Below are 13,014 nucleotides of genomic sequence, written 5' to 3' on the forward strand. Positions count from 1 at the left end.
TATTTCCCCTTTCTACCTACTTTGACAGTAGTTAATCTTTTCATTTGATAATTGATTATTAAGTAGACACACTTATTGCTAATACCTGATAAAGTTATTAGGCCCTGTAAATGGTCTTTGGACTGGAGTCAACACTGCAAGAGGACTGTTGCCTTGCCTGGCAGTGATTGGTGGCTGTGATAGCTGATCTGGTGTTGACTGCAGCAGAAAAGGGAGTGTCCAAAGGGAATTAATGGGTCTAAGAAATGTAATTGCGAGAAAGAGGACTACAGAGTGTCCTGGATCTGAGAACCACACTGGAAAGCGTCTTCAGGAGGAGAAGTGGATGGTGTAGCCCACACAGACTACCGCCATGTTCAACAGGTTGAAACAAATGATGGGGGCTCCTGAGCCTCCCCCTGCCCATCCTGCTACCCCACCTTCCACCCCAACTCCGCCAGCTAAGGTAAGGCCCGTCCTCTTTCTGATATCTTCAATATAAAACACCTACTGGACCAGAAAGGTATTTTGTAATTTCTTTACCTTTGTTTTTTGTAATATTAGCACATTTTACTTTCTTATTTTCGGTGTAAGGGTCATTTGTATTAGCTGCTCCTTAAACAGCTACCATTTAAACCAAACATTAAATTGATTAAGTTCTGTGCTCGCTACCTGCTCATCACACTCAGATCAGTGAAAGCCTCTGAAGCAGCTTGGCACTGATGAAGAGTGTGATGAAGTCACTGCAGTTTCAGCAGCGAGGGTGAGCCTGCATGGGTGGATTTACTGTTTTAGCACATACATTTAGCACTTTGACATTTTCAGATCCACAGTATGCTCGATGCATGAACTTACATGTCTTACAGCTGAAGGTCGGGCTGGGTCCTATTTGTCTCAAGTTGTTGTTAATGACATTGTTAAAGCTTTAGATAAAAAACTATTTTTGTTGATCTTTTTAAAGCACTTGATACTGTAGATCATTGCCTGCTCCTGCAGAGATTACAAAATATTGGATTTGATATTAATGCATGCAGTTGGTATCAGAGAAACAAAAATCTGTTAAATTGGGAAGCTACAATTCTTTTTTTATCAGTAACAAAAGGTGTTCCACAGGGTTCAATTTTAGGTCCAGTTCTTTTCACTATGTATATCAACAATATTATTTCATCTTTGACAAACTGTTATTGCCATCTGTACACAGATGACACAGTACTGTATTATGTTGCTGATTCTGTTCATCTAGCAGTTAAAAAACTTACGCTGTTCCTTTAACATTCTGCAAAAGACGTTCCTAAAGACCTATGATTTTTACTAAACACTGATAAGTTAATGCTTTTTGCCTGAGCTGTACACTATACTGACTTTAATATTTCTACTACGAACAGACTTACGATCGATAGAGTCACAAAATATAAATAAATGAAAAGCTCTCATTCACATGTCACATCGATAATCGTGTGTGCAGTATCAGACAAGAGGTGGCATTTCTACAGTAATAATTGGAAAAATTTTGTTGGAAAAAGGTTGTTGTTAGTTTTCTTTAAGTCTATGACTACGGTAATGTGATTGATAGACATGCATCCCCTACAACTCTTTCAGTAAGTCTCCTGACCCAGTCTATGAGTCTGCCTTAAGATTCATAGCCACCCATATATATGGTACACGTCATTGTATTTTATATGACAGAGTTGGGTAGTCTTCTTTCCAAGAGAGACGTGTAACTCACTGGTGCAGTGGTGGAAGAAGTATTCAGATCTTTTCCTTAAGTAAAAGTACTAATATCACACTGTATAAATACTCTGTTGACAAGTAAAAGTCCTGCATTGAAAATGTTACTTAAGTAAAGGTATGTAAGTATCATCAGGAAAATGTACTGTATGTAAAAGTACTCAATGCAGAAAAGTCCTCACATTTTAGAAACTGAAAACGATCCAAACAGTTCTGTGTTTAATGGTCTAAACATTTCAGCTGGACTTGTAGGTCATTATACTGTTGGATAGTTTAATTTATAATAAAACATCGTATTTTATAAACTACATGTGTTTTGTGTGCAAAAAGTTCCTTTTGTAAAGTAACTAACTTCAACTAACTTCATGTTCCACAAGCTCAGTCTGAACTTGGGAAATTTTATTTTTTTATTTTTTTTATTTTAGTGCACCTGACCCCTTAAACAAAATACAGCACCTCCTTAAAATCACTTCACTTGTACCTTTTGGACATTTCAGAAATTGTATCCTATTTTATCTATGAAATAATTTCCCAAATCAGAAAGTTTTAATAGCTTTCTAGTATTTGTATGATGTTTTTTTCTCTTTTTTGTAATTGATTCGATGTCACTGTATATTAGGGTTGTGCCTCAATGATCTCTCGAGTGTAAATAAAAGTTGAATGAATGTATTGTTATATACACAGGAAGAAAAGCCCCCTGAAAAGGATGAAAAAGAGCAGCAAAAGAAAGAGGAGGAAAAGAAAGAGGTAGAAAAGAAAGAGGAAGAAAAGAAAGAAGAGGAAAAGAAAGAGGACAAAAATGAAGAGAAGAAAGAAGAAGAGCCCAAGAAGGAAGAGCCAAAACCAGGTGAGAAATAAATGCACAGGAACTTAGATATCTTGCAGTGACATAGGTGCATGAAGTACACCTTGTTGATATGTTTAGGAAGGTACTGCGATACACTCTGCTCGGGGTTGCTTAGATTTTTATCTCCCTGTTAAGAAGTCATGGCTTTTAGTTTTTCCACATTTGTGAATGAGTGCTTTCCAGCAGGTGTTCTTTTCTAATTATCGCATGAACTTCTATTACAAATTATTACTTTTTAATGGCATTTTACACTTTAAATAGGAATCTGTACTCCACTTTGTACAGGACACACTTTATGCAGATTCTGGAGCCAAGCCCTTACATATTTCATTTTTACAGATTAAAAGCTGCAGTAAGTGAAAAGGAGGGTCTGTTACAGTAATGCCAATGATTATGTGTGTGATTTAGTCGTGTACTTTAGTGTGTTTGTTTTTACTTTTTAGAAACTGACTGAGTGCTGCTGTATTTTTCTCCCACCTCCAGCTCCTGCCCCAGCTCAAGCTCCTGCCCCAGCTCCAGCTCCTGCCCCAGCTGCTGCTGCGGCTCCAGCTGCTGCGGCCCCAGCTGCTCCGGCCAATCCAGAGGGGGCTAATGGGTAAGAATGCATCATATACTGTGTTCGTTTTTTTTGTCCCATTGTAATGTTATGTACAGTCCCATTATTTGTTGTCTGTGGGGTCTGAAACTGTGTCATGGATGCCCTGCACTTTTTAACTGCGCAACAAATTTACCTACGGGTACAAATAAAGTAACCTGAACCTGTACCCAACATCTCACCCAGTGCGAGTTGGGCAAGGATCCAGTCCCCTGCAGCCCTGCAGATGACATATCAGTACTGATATTTCAAACGTGACTTTAGGCTATACATTACAGGACTTAAATCCAGATTTCCAGATTCAGATTTTTTTGAGATGCAATTATTTTTTCACAGTCACAATCCCACATTTAATTTGAATGTTGTCTTTAATTAGCCACCCTACTCATTTATATTAAGTCTACCTGTGCAGATGTGTAATGAAAGTGTTTCAGAGCTTCTGAAAGTGGGCACAAGTCCTTACAGTGTGGTACTTTGTGTCTGTTTGAGCGGATGTTACAGAGAATGGGCAAGAGGAAGACAGAGAGAGATGTTGCTGATTGTTGATAAAAATGCCCGTGCTGAACATTTCTGCTTTGGGACGACCTGGTGAACAAATCACTCATACCTGCAGAAATGTTAGTGCACTTGTTACTTGCGAAGTTGTGATACCCACTATGGAAAATCGTTCAGGTCTGTTGTGTCGTCTCTGGCATGAGATCACAGAGAAGAGGATATTTTTGTTGGAACACTTAAAAGATCCATCAAGAAATGATGTGTTTTTATATTAGTATTATTTTTTCATTGTAGTACAACATGTGAGGCTAGATGAGACTAACAGTAATTAGTAGCTATACACATAAACGTGACTGGACTAAGAATACCTTGACCCTGGATCTTGAGCTCTGTCCATTTCAGGAACTCCTCGTGCCTCATGTTTCCAGGTATCAGAGTATCAGCTTCAGTACAACACAGTAAACAATACGAGCTGTGTCAGTTTACAGTGATTTATCGGACTTTGTAGCACCAGCATTAACATAATTGCCAAGCTTTAGGCATAGCTGTTGCTAATATCTGCCATTTAAATCTAGATTTGTTATTTTTACTTTCCAAACATACATTAACCATGTTTAACTGATAGTGCAGATAGACAATTTAATCAGAGTGGCTTCACCTCCATGGTTTCTGCTTTCCTCACAATAAGAACAGTGAGAATACTGTATGTTAGCTGCAGTAACAGCAGCCATGATCACACTGTGACTTGCAGCCTGTGACTCCTAAAGTAGGAAAGGAGATTAGGAGCTTAGTGGTATTTGTGACTGAGAACGATCAGGGAGGGCGTTCACGTGCAAGTGGGAATTAGTTTCAAACAATTCATTTTGTTCTTTGCAAATGATTTATACAATATACACTGACGTTTTTGGTGGAAATGAACAATAGCTGAATTAGAGAGATAATAGCATGGATAGGCTTATCTCTCCGAGGTTCAGATTAAAGTGGGAAAGAAATGCAACCTGTTTGCTCAATCTATAGCTCAAATAGATAATAATAAATAAACTTTCCTCCCCTCTGATTTAGTGTTACCTTAATGTTCTATTCCTTCATTCCCCTTTCTTTTTGTTTACCGTTTTCAGTGAAGAGGCCCCTCCTCCTCCTCCACCTGTTGTCTACTTCCGTTACACAGATGACATACTCAGAAGTATGATTAAGAATTTAAGGGAGCAGACAGAGATGCTAAGAGAGAAAGCCATAGACCCTTACGCCACTTCGCCAGAAATCTCCCCACCTGTCAGTAAGTATGGACATGTACAAACCAACATGCAGACAGAAAACAAGCACACGAACATGGTCAAAGCGTTCATTTAACTCTCCGTCACTCTCTTTGCCTGCTCAGCACCTATTCTGAGGAAGGAGGACTACATCAGAATGAAGGAAGAGGAGCGAATAGCAAAAGAAGAAGCGGATAAAAAGAAGGCAGAAGAGGCAGCCAAAAAGGCAGAGGAGAAGAAGAAAAAGGACGAGGAGAAACGGGAGAAGGCCGAGATAAAAGAAATGGAGGAGAGGCTTGCAGCGGATGCCAGGAGGAAGATGAAGAAGATCTTCCCAGACTTGATTTACCTCTGCATAGACTTTGCCACTACTCCAATCGAAAACAAGATGGATACCATCCTGGGAAACACCATAGATGGTTTAGGTGAGGTGCACATAGGGAACAGAACAGCTGAGATAAAATGAACACCCAATATATACTGTCCTTGCAAATAGCTGCTTATCTTCAAAGCTTGACAGTTACCTAAAAGTGTAAAGTCCTCCAAAAAAACACAAGATATAACTTTTCTGGGGTATGACGAATAAACTTGACTTCCCTTATTGTTTTCTACTGTAAAACTGTAACAAAGCACAAAAGACAAACAGAAATGAGAATAATCCAATACAGACACCAAAAGTATTGAGACAGACCACAACTAATAGCAACAGAAAATGCTGAGTTATACAGTAGTGCTAACCACCAACTTAAAGCCATGCTAGCTATCAATTAAGTAATTTTACATTAGAAAACGCCAATAAAACAAAGATACAAGTATAATTCCTTTTGACATCTTTAAAGTAATAAATAAAATAATGTATTTACTAAATACTAACAAATAGTTTCCATGTCAACAATGTAGAAATAAAAATTGCAGCAGGAGAAAACAGTACTGGCTCTACTCGATTTAATCTGATCTAAATCTAAATCTAAAACTGAAACTACTACTGCTGTTGTACACAAAATTAGGTTGAAAAATGTAAAAAAAATATTTAAATTGACTTAGAGGGCAGAACACAATAATACCTAAACTACTCGTGTCTGTGTATGTCTGTCTCTCTCCAGATCGTCGGTATATTACCTGGTTGGCCGTGGTAGCGGTGGCATTTAACTACAACATTTGGTTTTGCACTGCCCGGATGGTCTTCCCTTACCATAATGAAGTCTCCAACCCCTACTGGATAGCTTGTGACATTCTCAGTGACATAGTGAATGTTATTGACGTCATCATTTGGCAGCCCCGAATACAGTTTGTTAAAGGCGGAGACATTATTGTAAGTCACAAGGCATTATGAAGCATCACTGTTAGTGTGAACTGTGTCTAATCTGTATCTGTGATTGTTGGCTATTAATGGTTTTAAGTGTTCCATGCTGAGCTGTAATACTGTGTGTAATTCTCCTGCAGAAAGACAGAGCGATATGTAAGGAACATTATCGGAAATCACAGCGATTTACGGTAAGACTAATGATATGTCCAGTGGTGGAAAGTAACTAAGTACATTTACTCAAGTACCGTATTTAAATACAGTTTTGAAGAACTTGTACTTAAAGCTACATTGTGTAAAAATTTCTCCCATTGAAATTGTACATGACAACCAACTGAATGTTACTTTCTAGCCCCTCCCATTCCGATCACATTTTAACTCCTACGGTGGCCGAACCCGAAATTAGCTCTTAGTATCGCCATCGTTTACACGCAGCTGTTCTAGCCACTCCAATATTAACTTTGGTCTTGTTGCTTTGCCTGTCGCGTTGACGTTTTAATTCTCTTTTTCGCTACCCTGCCGAGTAATCTCCCCCTGGCATTGGTCACGGTGCGGGTTGCCACTGAGTGTAAAAGGGCGTAAGGCGGAAGTATGTCCCTCTTTGGCTAATGTATTTTAAAAGATGGAGGCGCAACATGTGGGCCGCCATTCGAGCAAATCGCCCTGTATGTATTCTGAATGATTCTAAATTCTACGCTTAGGAGAATACTTTGATTAGTTGGTGGAAGTAATTACGCATGAATGAGCACATATTTGTGAAAGAACAAAGGGGGTTTTGCCAAGATTCAACTCAAAAAATTATACAATGTAGGTTTAAGTATTTTCATTGTATGCCTGTTTATACTAGCCTGGTCCTAACAGGATGCCTACTATTTCCTTTGGGATGAATAAAGTATCAAAGTATCTAAGTATCTATCTAAGTATCTATCAATAATACCTCTGATAACACTTCTGTACTTTTTAAGTACAATTATGAATGAAGGAGCAATTGGAGTATTTGTACATTGTTGTACTGGTAATTTAAAAATAAATCTTGTACTTCTTCCACTATTGTGTATGTCCCAGCTAAATAAATCTTCTCACTGTAACCTCAGAGGTACAGAAGTAGTGTAACCTGTTGTGAAACATAACCAAGTCTTTATTCAATTCCTGTCTTTTTAGACTGATATGATCAGCATCATCCCCTTTGACCTTCTCTGCCTGTACACTGAATTCTCCTCCATATACCGATTAAACCGCTTCATCAGGGTATGCAGCCTACTGATCGTTTTTACTGTTGATGGAAATGAAGAAAATTAGATTTGTGTTTTAATATGGTTCATATGTCCTGTCCAGTCCCTCACTAGTTTGTTTCCTTGTGTGTTCTAGATTGATAACTTCTTTGAGTTCAGCGATCGACTTGAGAGTATCATGGCCAAGGCCTACATCTGGAGGTAAATGGAGGCAGCAAGTGAATGGGGGGGGGGGGTGCGTTGGCAGTTAAGTTCAAATGTCAACAAGAGTTGAGAGCTGCGGAGTTGTTGCGTTGTCTGTAAGCAGAAAAAGATGTCTTGTCCACAGTTTCTAAACCATTTACTTTTCTAACTGCTTGTCATTTAGTCTTTGTAACTAAATTGTTTGTATAACAGATATCCACCCGACACTTCTGCTCACAATCCGAACATCTTATATTGTACTGAATTCTAATATTACTTTAATGTGTTCCATTATGCGCCCTCTGCTGTGTTCACAGCCTGTCTACATGCTGTTATTCATTTACGTTATAGTTTTTTTTCCCCCACTACTGTATCTTGACAATATTTGCGACTACAATGACCCTTATTCCACACACACAGATCAGTTTAGTTCCGTCTAATCCTTTTATTTCGCTCTCTTTCTGATGCAGAGTGATTCGCACCACAGGTTACCTGCTCTACGTACTCCATATCAACGCCTGTGCGTTCTATGTTGCCTCGATGTACCAGGGTATTGCAACGACCATATGGGTGTATGATGGAAAGGGCAGCGCGTAAGTACTTATTGCTTTGTCTCTTGTTTGTGATTATAGACGTTAGCGTGGTTTTGGGAGCTCTCCATTGGGCTGAAACACGAACACAAAGCTAATCCTTCATCGTGTCTGTCCACGGTGCTGAATATTTCTGTCTATAGTATATAACTCCCTATTTAGTGCTCTGTTTACTGTCTGACATCTTATTTGAGTGTCCAAAGTATGAGTGCAAATGTTATGCTCTTTAAAGTGTCTTCAAAATTCCCCACAGTGGAATGAAAAAGTCAGTGTTGCATATAGTTTCTGCCAACAGTCATCTATTGCAATATGTACATTTTGGACCTTTGTAAGTATTACACTGAATTCAAGGAGGCATTCCCAGACAACAAGGAGTTTCCTGTGTTGTTGAAGATAGCAAAACATAACATAAAGGCATTAATAGTGTCTTTTTACCTAGAGCTGCAAAGATTAATCGATTAGTTGTCAACTATTAAATGAATGGCCAACTATTTTTAAAATCCATTAATCGGTTTGAGGAATTGTTTTATGAAAAAAAGTCAGAATTCTCTGATTTCCAGCTTCTTAAATGTGAATATTTTCTAGTTTCTTCACTCTTCTACGGCAGCAAACTGAATATCTTTGAGTTGTAGACAAAACAAGGCATTTGATGACGTCATCTTGCACTTTGGAAAACACTTATTGACATTTTTCACCATTTTCTGACATTTTATACACTAATCGAGAAAATACTCGACAGATTGTCAACAATGAAAATAATCGTTAGTTGCAGCCCTATTTTTAATCAAAATGAAATGAGCTTGTACCCTGTCCTTTCCACAGGTACCTGCGTTGTTACTACTTTGCAGTCCGCAGTCTGATCAACATCGGAGGTCTTCCAGAGCCTACAACCGTCTTTGAGATTACCTTTCAGTTGTTAAACTTTTTCATTGGCGTCTTTGTGTTCTCCAGTTTGATTGGACAGGTAGGTAGGAGGAAGATTTTTAGACAGAAGTTTTATTCAAAGCTTGTCTTGACAATGTTATATATTGTAATTCAACACTCTCCCTGTCCATCTGTCTTCCTCTCTCTCTCAGATGAGAGATGTCATAGGAGCAGCAACAGCAGGGGAAACATATTTCCGGGCATCGATGGATGGCTGTGTTGACTACATGAACACCTACTCGATCCCAAAGGAAGTCCAGAACAGAATCCGGACCTGGTTCAACTACACCTGGGCAGCTCAGGGCATGCTGGGTGAGTCCCAGAAAACCTTCATACCACAAATGTATCCTTGTCAGAATGAAAAACCCGATGAGTCACTAAAACTCTCCGACTAATATTGAAATGACAAAGCAAATGTTCTAGAGATGTTAACTTACTGTATGTTGAGATCTGATTATGATCCATGTACTCTCCAGATGAGTCCGAGCTGCTGGATAAAATGCCTCTGGTGATGAGAACTGCCATCGCTGTTGACATCAACCTATCCACCTTTCAGAAGATTGCACTGTTCCAGGTGACTCACCAATCACTGTGTCATCCTACAATTTGAGACAAACTGCATTTTGGAAAATGTGATAAACATCTAGAGTCATACACATCCATCTGGATCCAGCACTGAAAACTCACCCGTTAACCTGATATTGGGTCTTCCAGGGCTGCGACCAGCAGATGTTGGTGGACATGTTGTTGAGGCTCAAGTCAATCGTCTATCTACCTGGAGACTTTGTAGTGAAGAAAGTAAGCCTTTATTTATTTTTTAATTTTTAAAGATAAACCTTGCAAAAATAAACCCTACCACGCAGCTCAGCATAACAAGCTTTCGAAGAAATCTAAAGAAGTTGTTAGGAAATCTTTGAGGCCTAGGAAAAGGTGGTCTCGCATTGCCTGACTTTCCTCCACAGCGCTGCGGAGGAGGGTCTGGCTAGTCCACACAGCATTCAGGGATGGGAGAAAAACGTGCTCTGGTTTATTGGCATTTCTTTAAACCAATCACAATCGTCGGACGGAGCAACAGTGCCTTTGCAAAATAGCCTCGGGAAGAAACTTGTTTTGGTGGAACGTGTGTGTACACGTTCAAAGGTTGTTTTAGTTGTGCAACAGAAAACTCAGATTGGACAGATAGGCTAGCTCCCTTTCCACAACCGTGTTATTTTAACTAGTGTCACATTTGTCTCTTGTGCCGTTGTGTTTTGTCTTTGCCGGTCTTGCTGTTTAACATGTTTTTATTTAAGGTGACCTTGGGTGTTGAAAATGTATTATTATTATCACTATGCAAATTACCAATAATGCATCCAAGGTTTTATTATCTGATTGCAATGCCGACCTCTGTGTTCCCGTCCTGCGCTCTCCTCCACAGGGGGACATCGGTAAAGAGATGTACATCATTAAAAGTGGAGCGGTGCAGGTGGTGGGAGGACCTGACAACAGTATTGTGTTTGTCACACTGAAGGCTGGCAGCGTGTTTGGAGAAATCAGGTTAGTGTGCATTTAGTAAGCCGTGACTAAACTACAACTAGAACTTAAAATAAAAGAGCTGACAACATATTCATGCTTCATTTTCATCATCCAGTACATGTGTCTTGAGGACATTGTTTGGCAATATTAATAATTACCATTGTATACATATTTTCTTCAGTTAAATTTGGTGGTTTTCTTACCTTAAGACAAAGCTAAATTATAGTTTAGTTTAGTGCAGTGGTTTCCAAAGTGGGGTCTGGGGACACCCGGGGGTCCTTTAGGGGGTTCCCAGCAAAAAGGGGAATAGTTTATTTCAGTATAATTCCGTTCATAAGTAACACAATGACAGAATGTATGACTATTTGGGATTTCTTCCTGTTATAAAACATCTGAAGGCAAAAATCCTATCAGATGGGATGAAATCTTATCGGATGGGGCTCCGTGGTCTAATTTGTGTCAGTTTAAGGGTCCTTCACATGAAAAAGTTTGGGAACCACTTGTATAGTGCATGGCTGCAGCGTTGCCGTGTATAGTGTATTATATTGTGTTGTCTGCACCCGCATTTCTCAAGAGATCAATGTTATTTGAAATGGAAAACTGGACACAGGATATATATGTTTGCCTCTGTCTCCATCACAGTTTACTACAGTCTGCCAAAGATGGAGGAAACAGGCGCACTGCTAACGTGAAAGCGCATGGCTTTGCTAACCTTTTTGTCCTGGAGAAGAAGGACCTGTTTGATATCCTCGTCCACTACCCAGAGTCTCAGAAAGTGTTGGCCAGGAAGGGAAAGTGAGTTATTTACAGTTAAAACATCTTTGGCATGCACAAGTTTCATTGTGACTAAGGCAAACATTTTAAGTAATTTATCAGCACCAACCACCTAAAACCTTAGTCAAATCCTTGTGATGTTACATAAAATTAAAATGTGCAAATTCAATTGTAAAATGCAGCCCATTAAGGATTGTGTTTGTGTGTGACTTTAAAGGAAACTGATCAAAGCCAAAGGCCCAGCTCCTGCGAAAACCAATGAGGTAAAGCCGAAAGGCTTGACTATGTTTGGAACAAAACCACCAACACCCAAGTTAATGAGACTCTTCCAGAATATGAAGGTAAAGTGTTTACAGCGATGCAGCATTCTTCATACAATAACTGGGATTTTTTGATTTGGTTGTTGACAAATAGCCTTGCCCTATTAAAGAAAATGTAAGCACCAGATAGCTTTTGTAAATGTTTATGAGCACTGATAACCATTTATGATGACAGAACTGGTACCAAATTTACATCAGTGGCATCATGGGTAATTAGCAGTGACATCATGGTTTTTTTTGTTCTTCTGTCCACAGAAAGGGGCCAACAAATAGACAAGTCGAGAGTGGGATGTGTGATGCTGCTGAGCTCTACCACTTCAAATCTAAATCATTTTGTATATTCCACTTTTCATTGGCTACTGAATGGCTCACAAGAAGACAGAAACAGGGCATCCGTAATTTTAATCTAATAATATTTACCTTGTTAACTTGTTAATCATTTTTTGTATAAAACAAAGTTAAGATGTACTAAATGTGTCCTCAGTTTTATTACTAAAAGCTTCCATACCTCAGACTGGTGTCCCCTCTGTAATCATTTAGTTTGTAATTGGTTTGAGTTTGGAAGAACTGGAAAGTTGGTATTAGCGGTGATGGCTCCACCTACTGTTTGACATCAGAATTTGATGACAACAGTCCTGGCTCAAACTGTTTGGCTGACAGCTGATCTGTGGAAAGCACATGAAAGAAATGACTGCCTTGCTCTGATTAAAATGAGGTGGTGGAGATGTGCAAACATTAGGGCAGTGTGTTGAATTGAGTGTATTTGAAACATTATACACATTTATACCTTCACATTTTAAGATGTCTTTGTGGACATAATGTTACCTTTTACACTGTTTAAAACTGGTTGCAACCTGTGCAGCTCAGCATAACAAGCTTTTGAAGAAATCTAAACAAGTTGTTCGAAATCTTTGAGGCCTAGGAAATGGTAGTCTCGCATTGCTAGTCCACACAGCATTCCGGGACGGGAGAAAACATGCGCTGGTTTATTGGCATTTCTTTAAACCAATCACAGTTGTCTTGGGCGGCACTAAGCCCCAGACAGAGCCACGGTGCCTCTGCAAAATAGCCTTGGGAAGGAACTTGTTCTGGTGGAACATGTACGTTCAAAAGTTGTTTTAGTCGTGCAACAGAAAACTCAGATTGGACAGATAGTCTAGCTAGCTGTCTGGATTTACCCTGCAGAGATCTGAGGAGCAGTTAACCATAATCCTCAGAAATCCCCCAGAGTTTAAAATTACAACACAAAGAAAGCAGACGGTAAGGGACATCCGGC

General features: G+C 39.3%; 1 protein-coding gene across 1 annotated transcript; it reads left to right on the forward strand.

The window, feature by feature from the left end:
* Positions 1–352: 352 nt before the first annotated feature.
* Positions 353–12,011, forward strand: cngb3.1 (cyclic nucleotide gated channel subunit beta 3, tandem duplicate 1). Its single transcript, XM_078281254.1, has 18 exons — positions 353–445; positions 2,392–2,554; positions 3,038–3,149; positions 4,763–4,920; positions 5,023–5,322; positions 6,001–6,209; positions 6,341–6,391; positions 7,362–7,448; positions 7,569–7,633; positions 8,086–8,208; positions 9,028–9,169; positions 9,282–9,441; positions 9,606–9,703; positions 9,844–9,927; positions 10,547–10,665; positions 11,287–11,439; positions 11,636–11,759; positions 11,994–12,011. The coding sequence occupies exons 1-18, from the start codon at positions 353–355 to the stop codon at positions 12,009–12,011; spliced, it is 2,259 nt and encodes a 752-aa protein (XP_078137380.1).
* Positions 12,012–13,014: the final 1,003 nt, after the last annotated feature.

This window comes from Sander vitreus, chromosome 22, assembly GCF_031162955.1.
Source record: "Sander vitreus isolate 19-12246 chromosome 22, sanVit1, whole genome shotgun sequence".
NCBI classification, from domain to species: Eukaryota; Metazoa; Chordata; class Actinopteri; order Perciformes; family Percidae; genus Sander; species Sander vitreus.

Coding starts and splice junctions, on each gene's coding strand:
- cngb3.1 (XM_078281254.1), top strand. CDS start 353: ATGTTCAACAGGTTGAAACAAATGATGGGGGCTCCTGAGCCTCCCCCT. Junction 5,323..6,000: donor AAACACCATAGATGGTTTAG/GTGAGGTGCACA, acceptor GTCTCTCTCCAG/ATCGTCGGTATATTACCTGG. Junction 7,634..8,085: donor GCCAAGGCCTACATCTGGAG/GTAAATGGAGGC, acceptor TTTCTGATGCAG/AGTGATTCGCACCACAGGTT.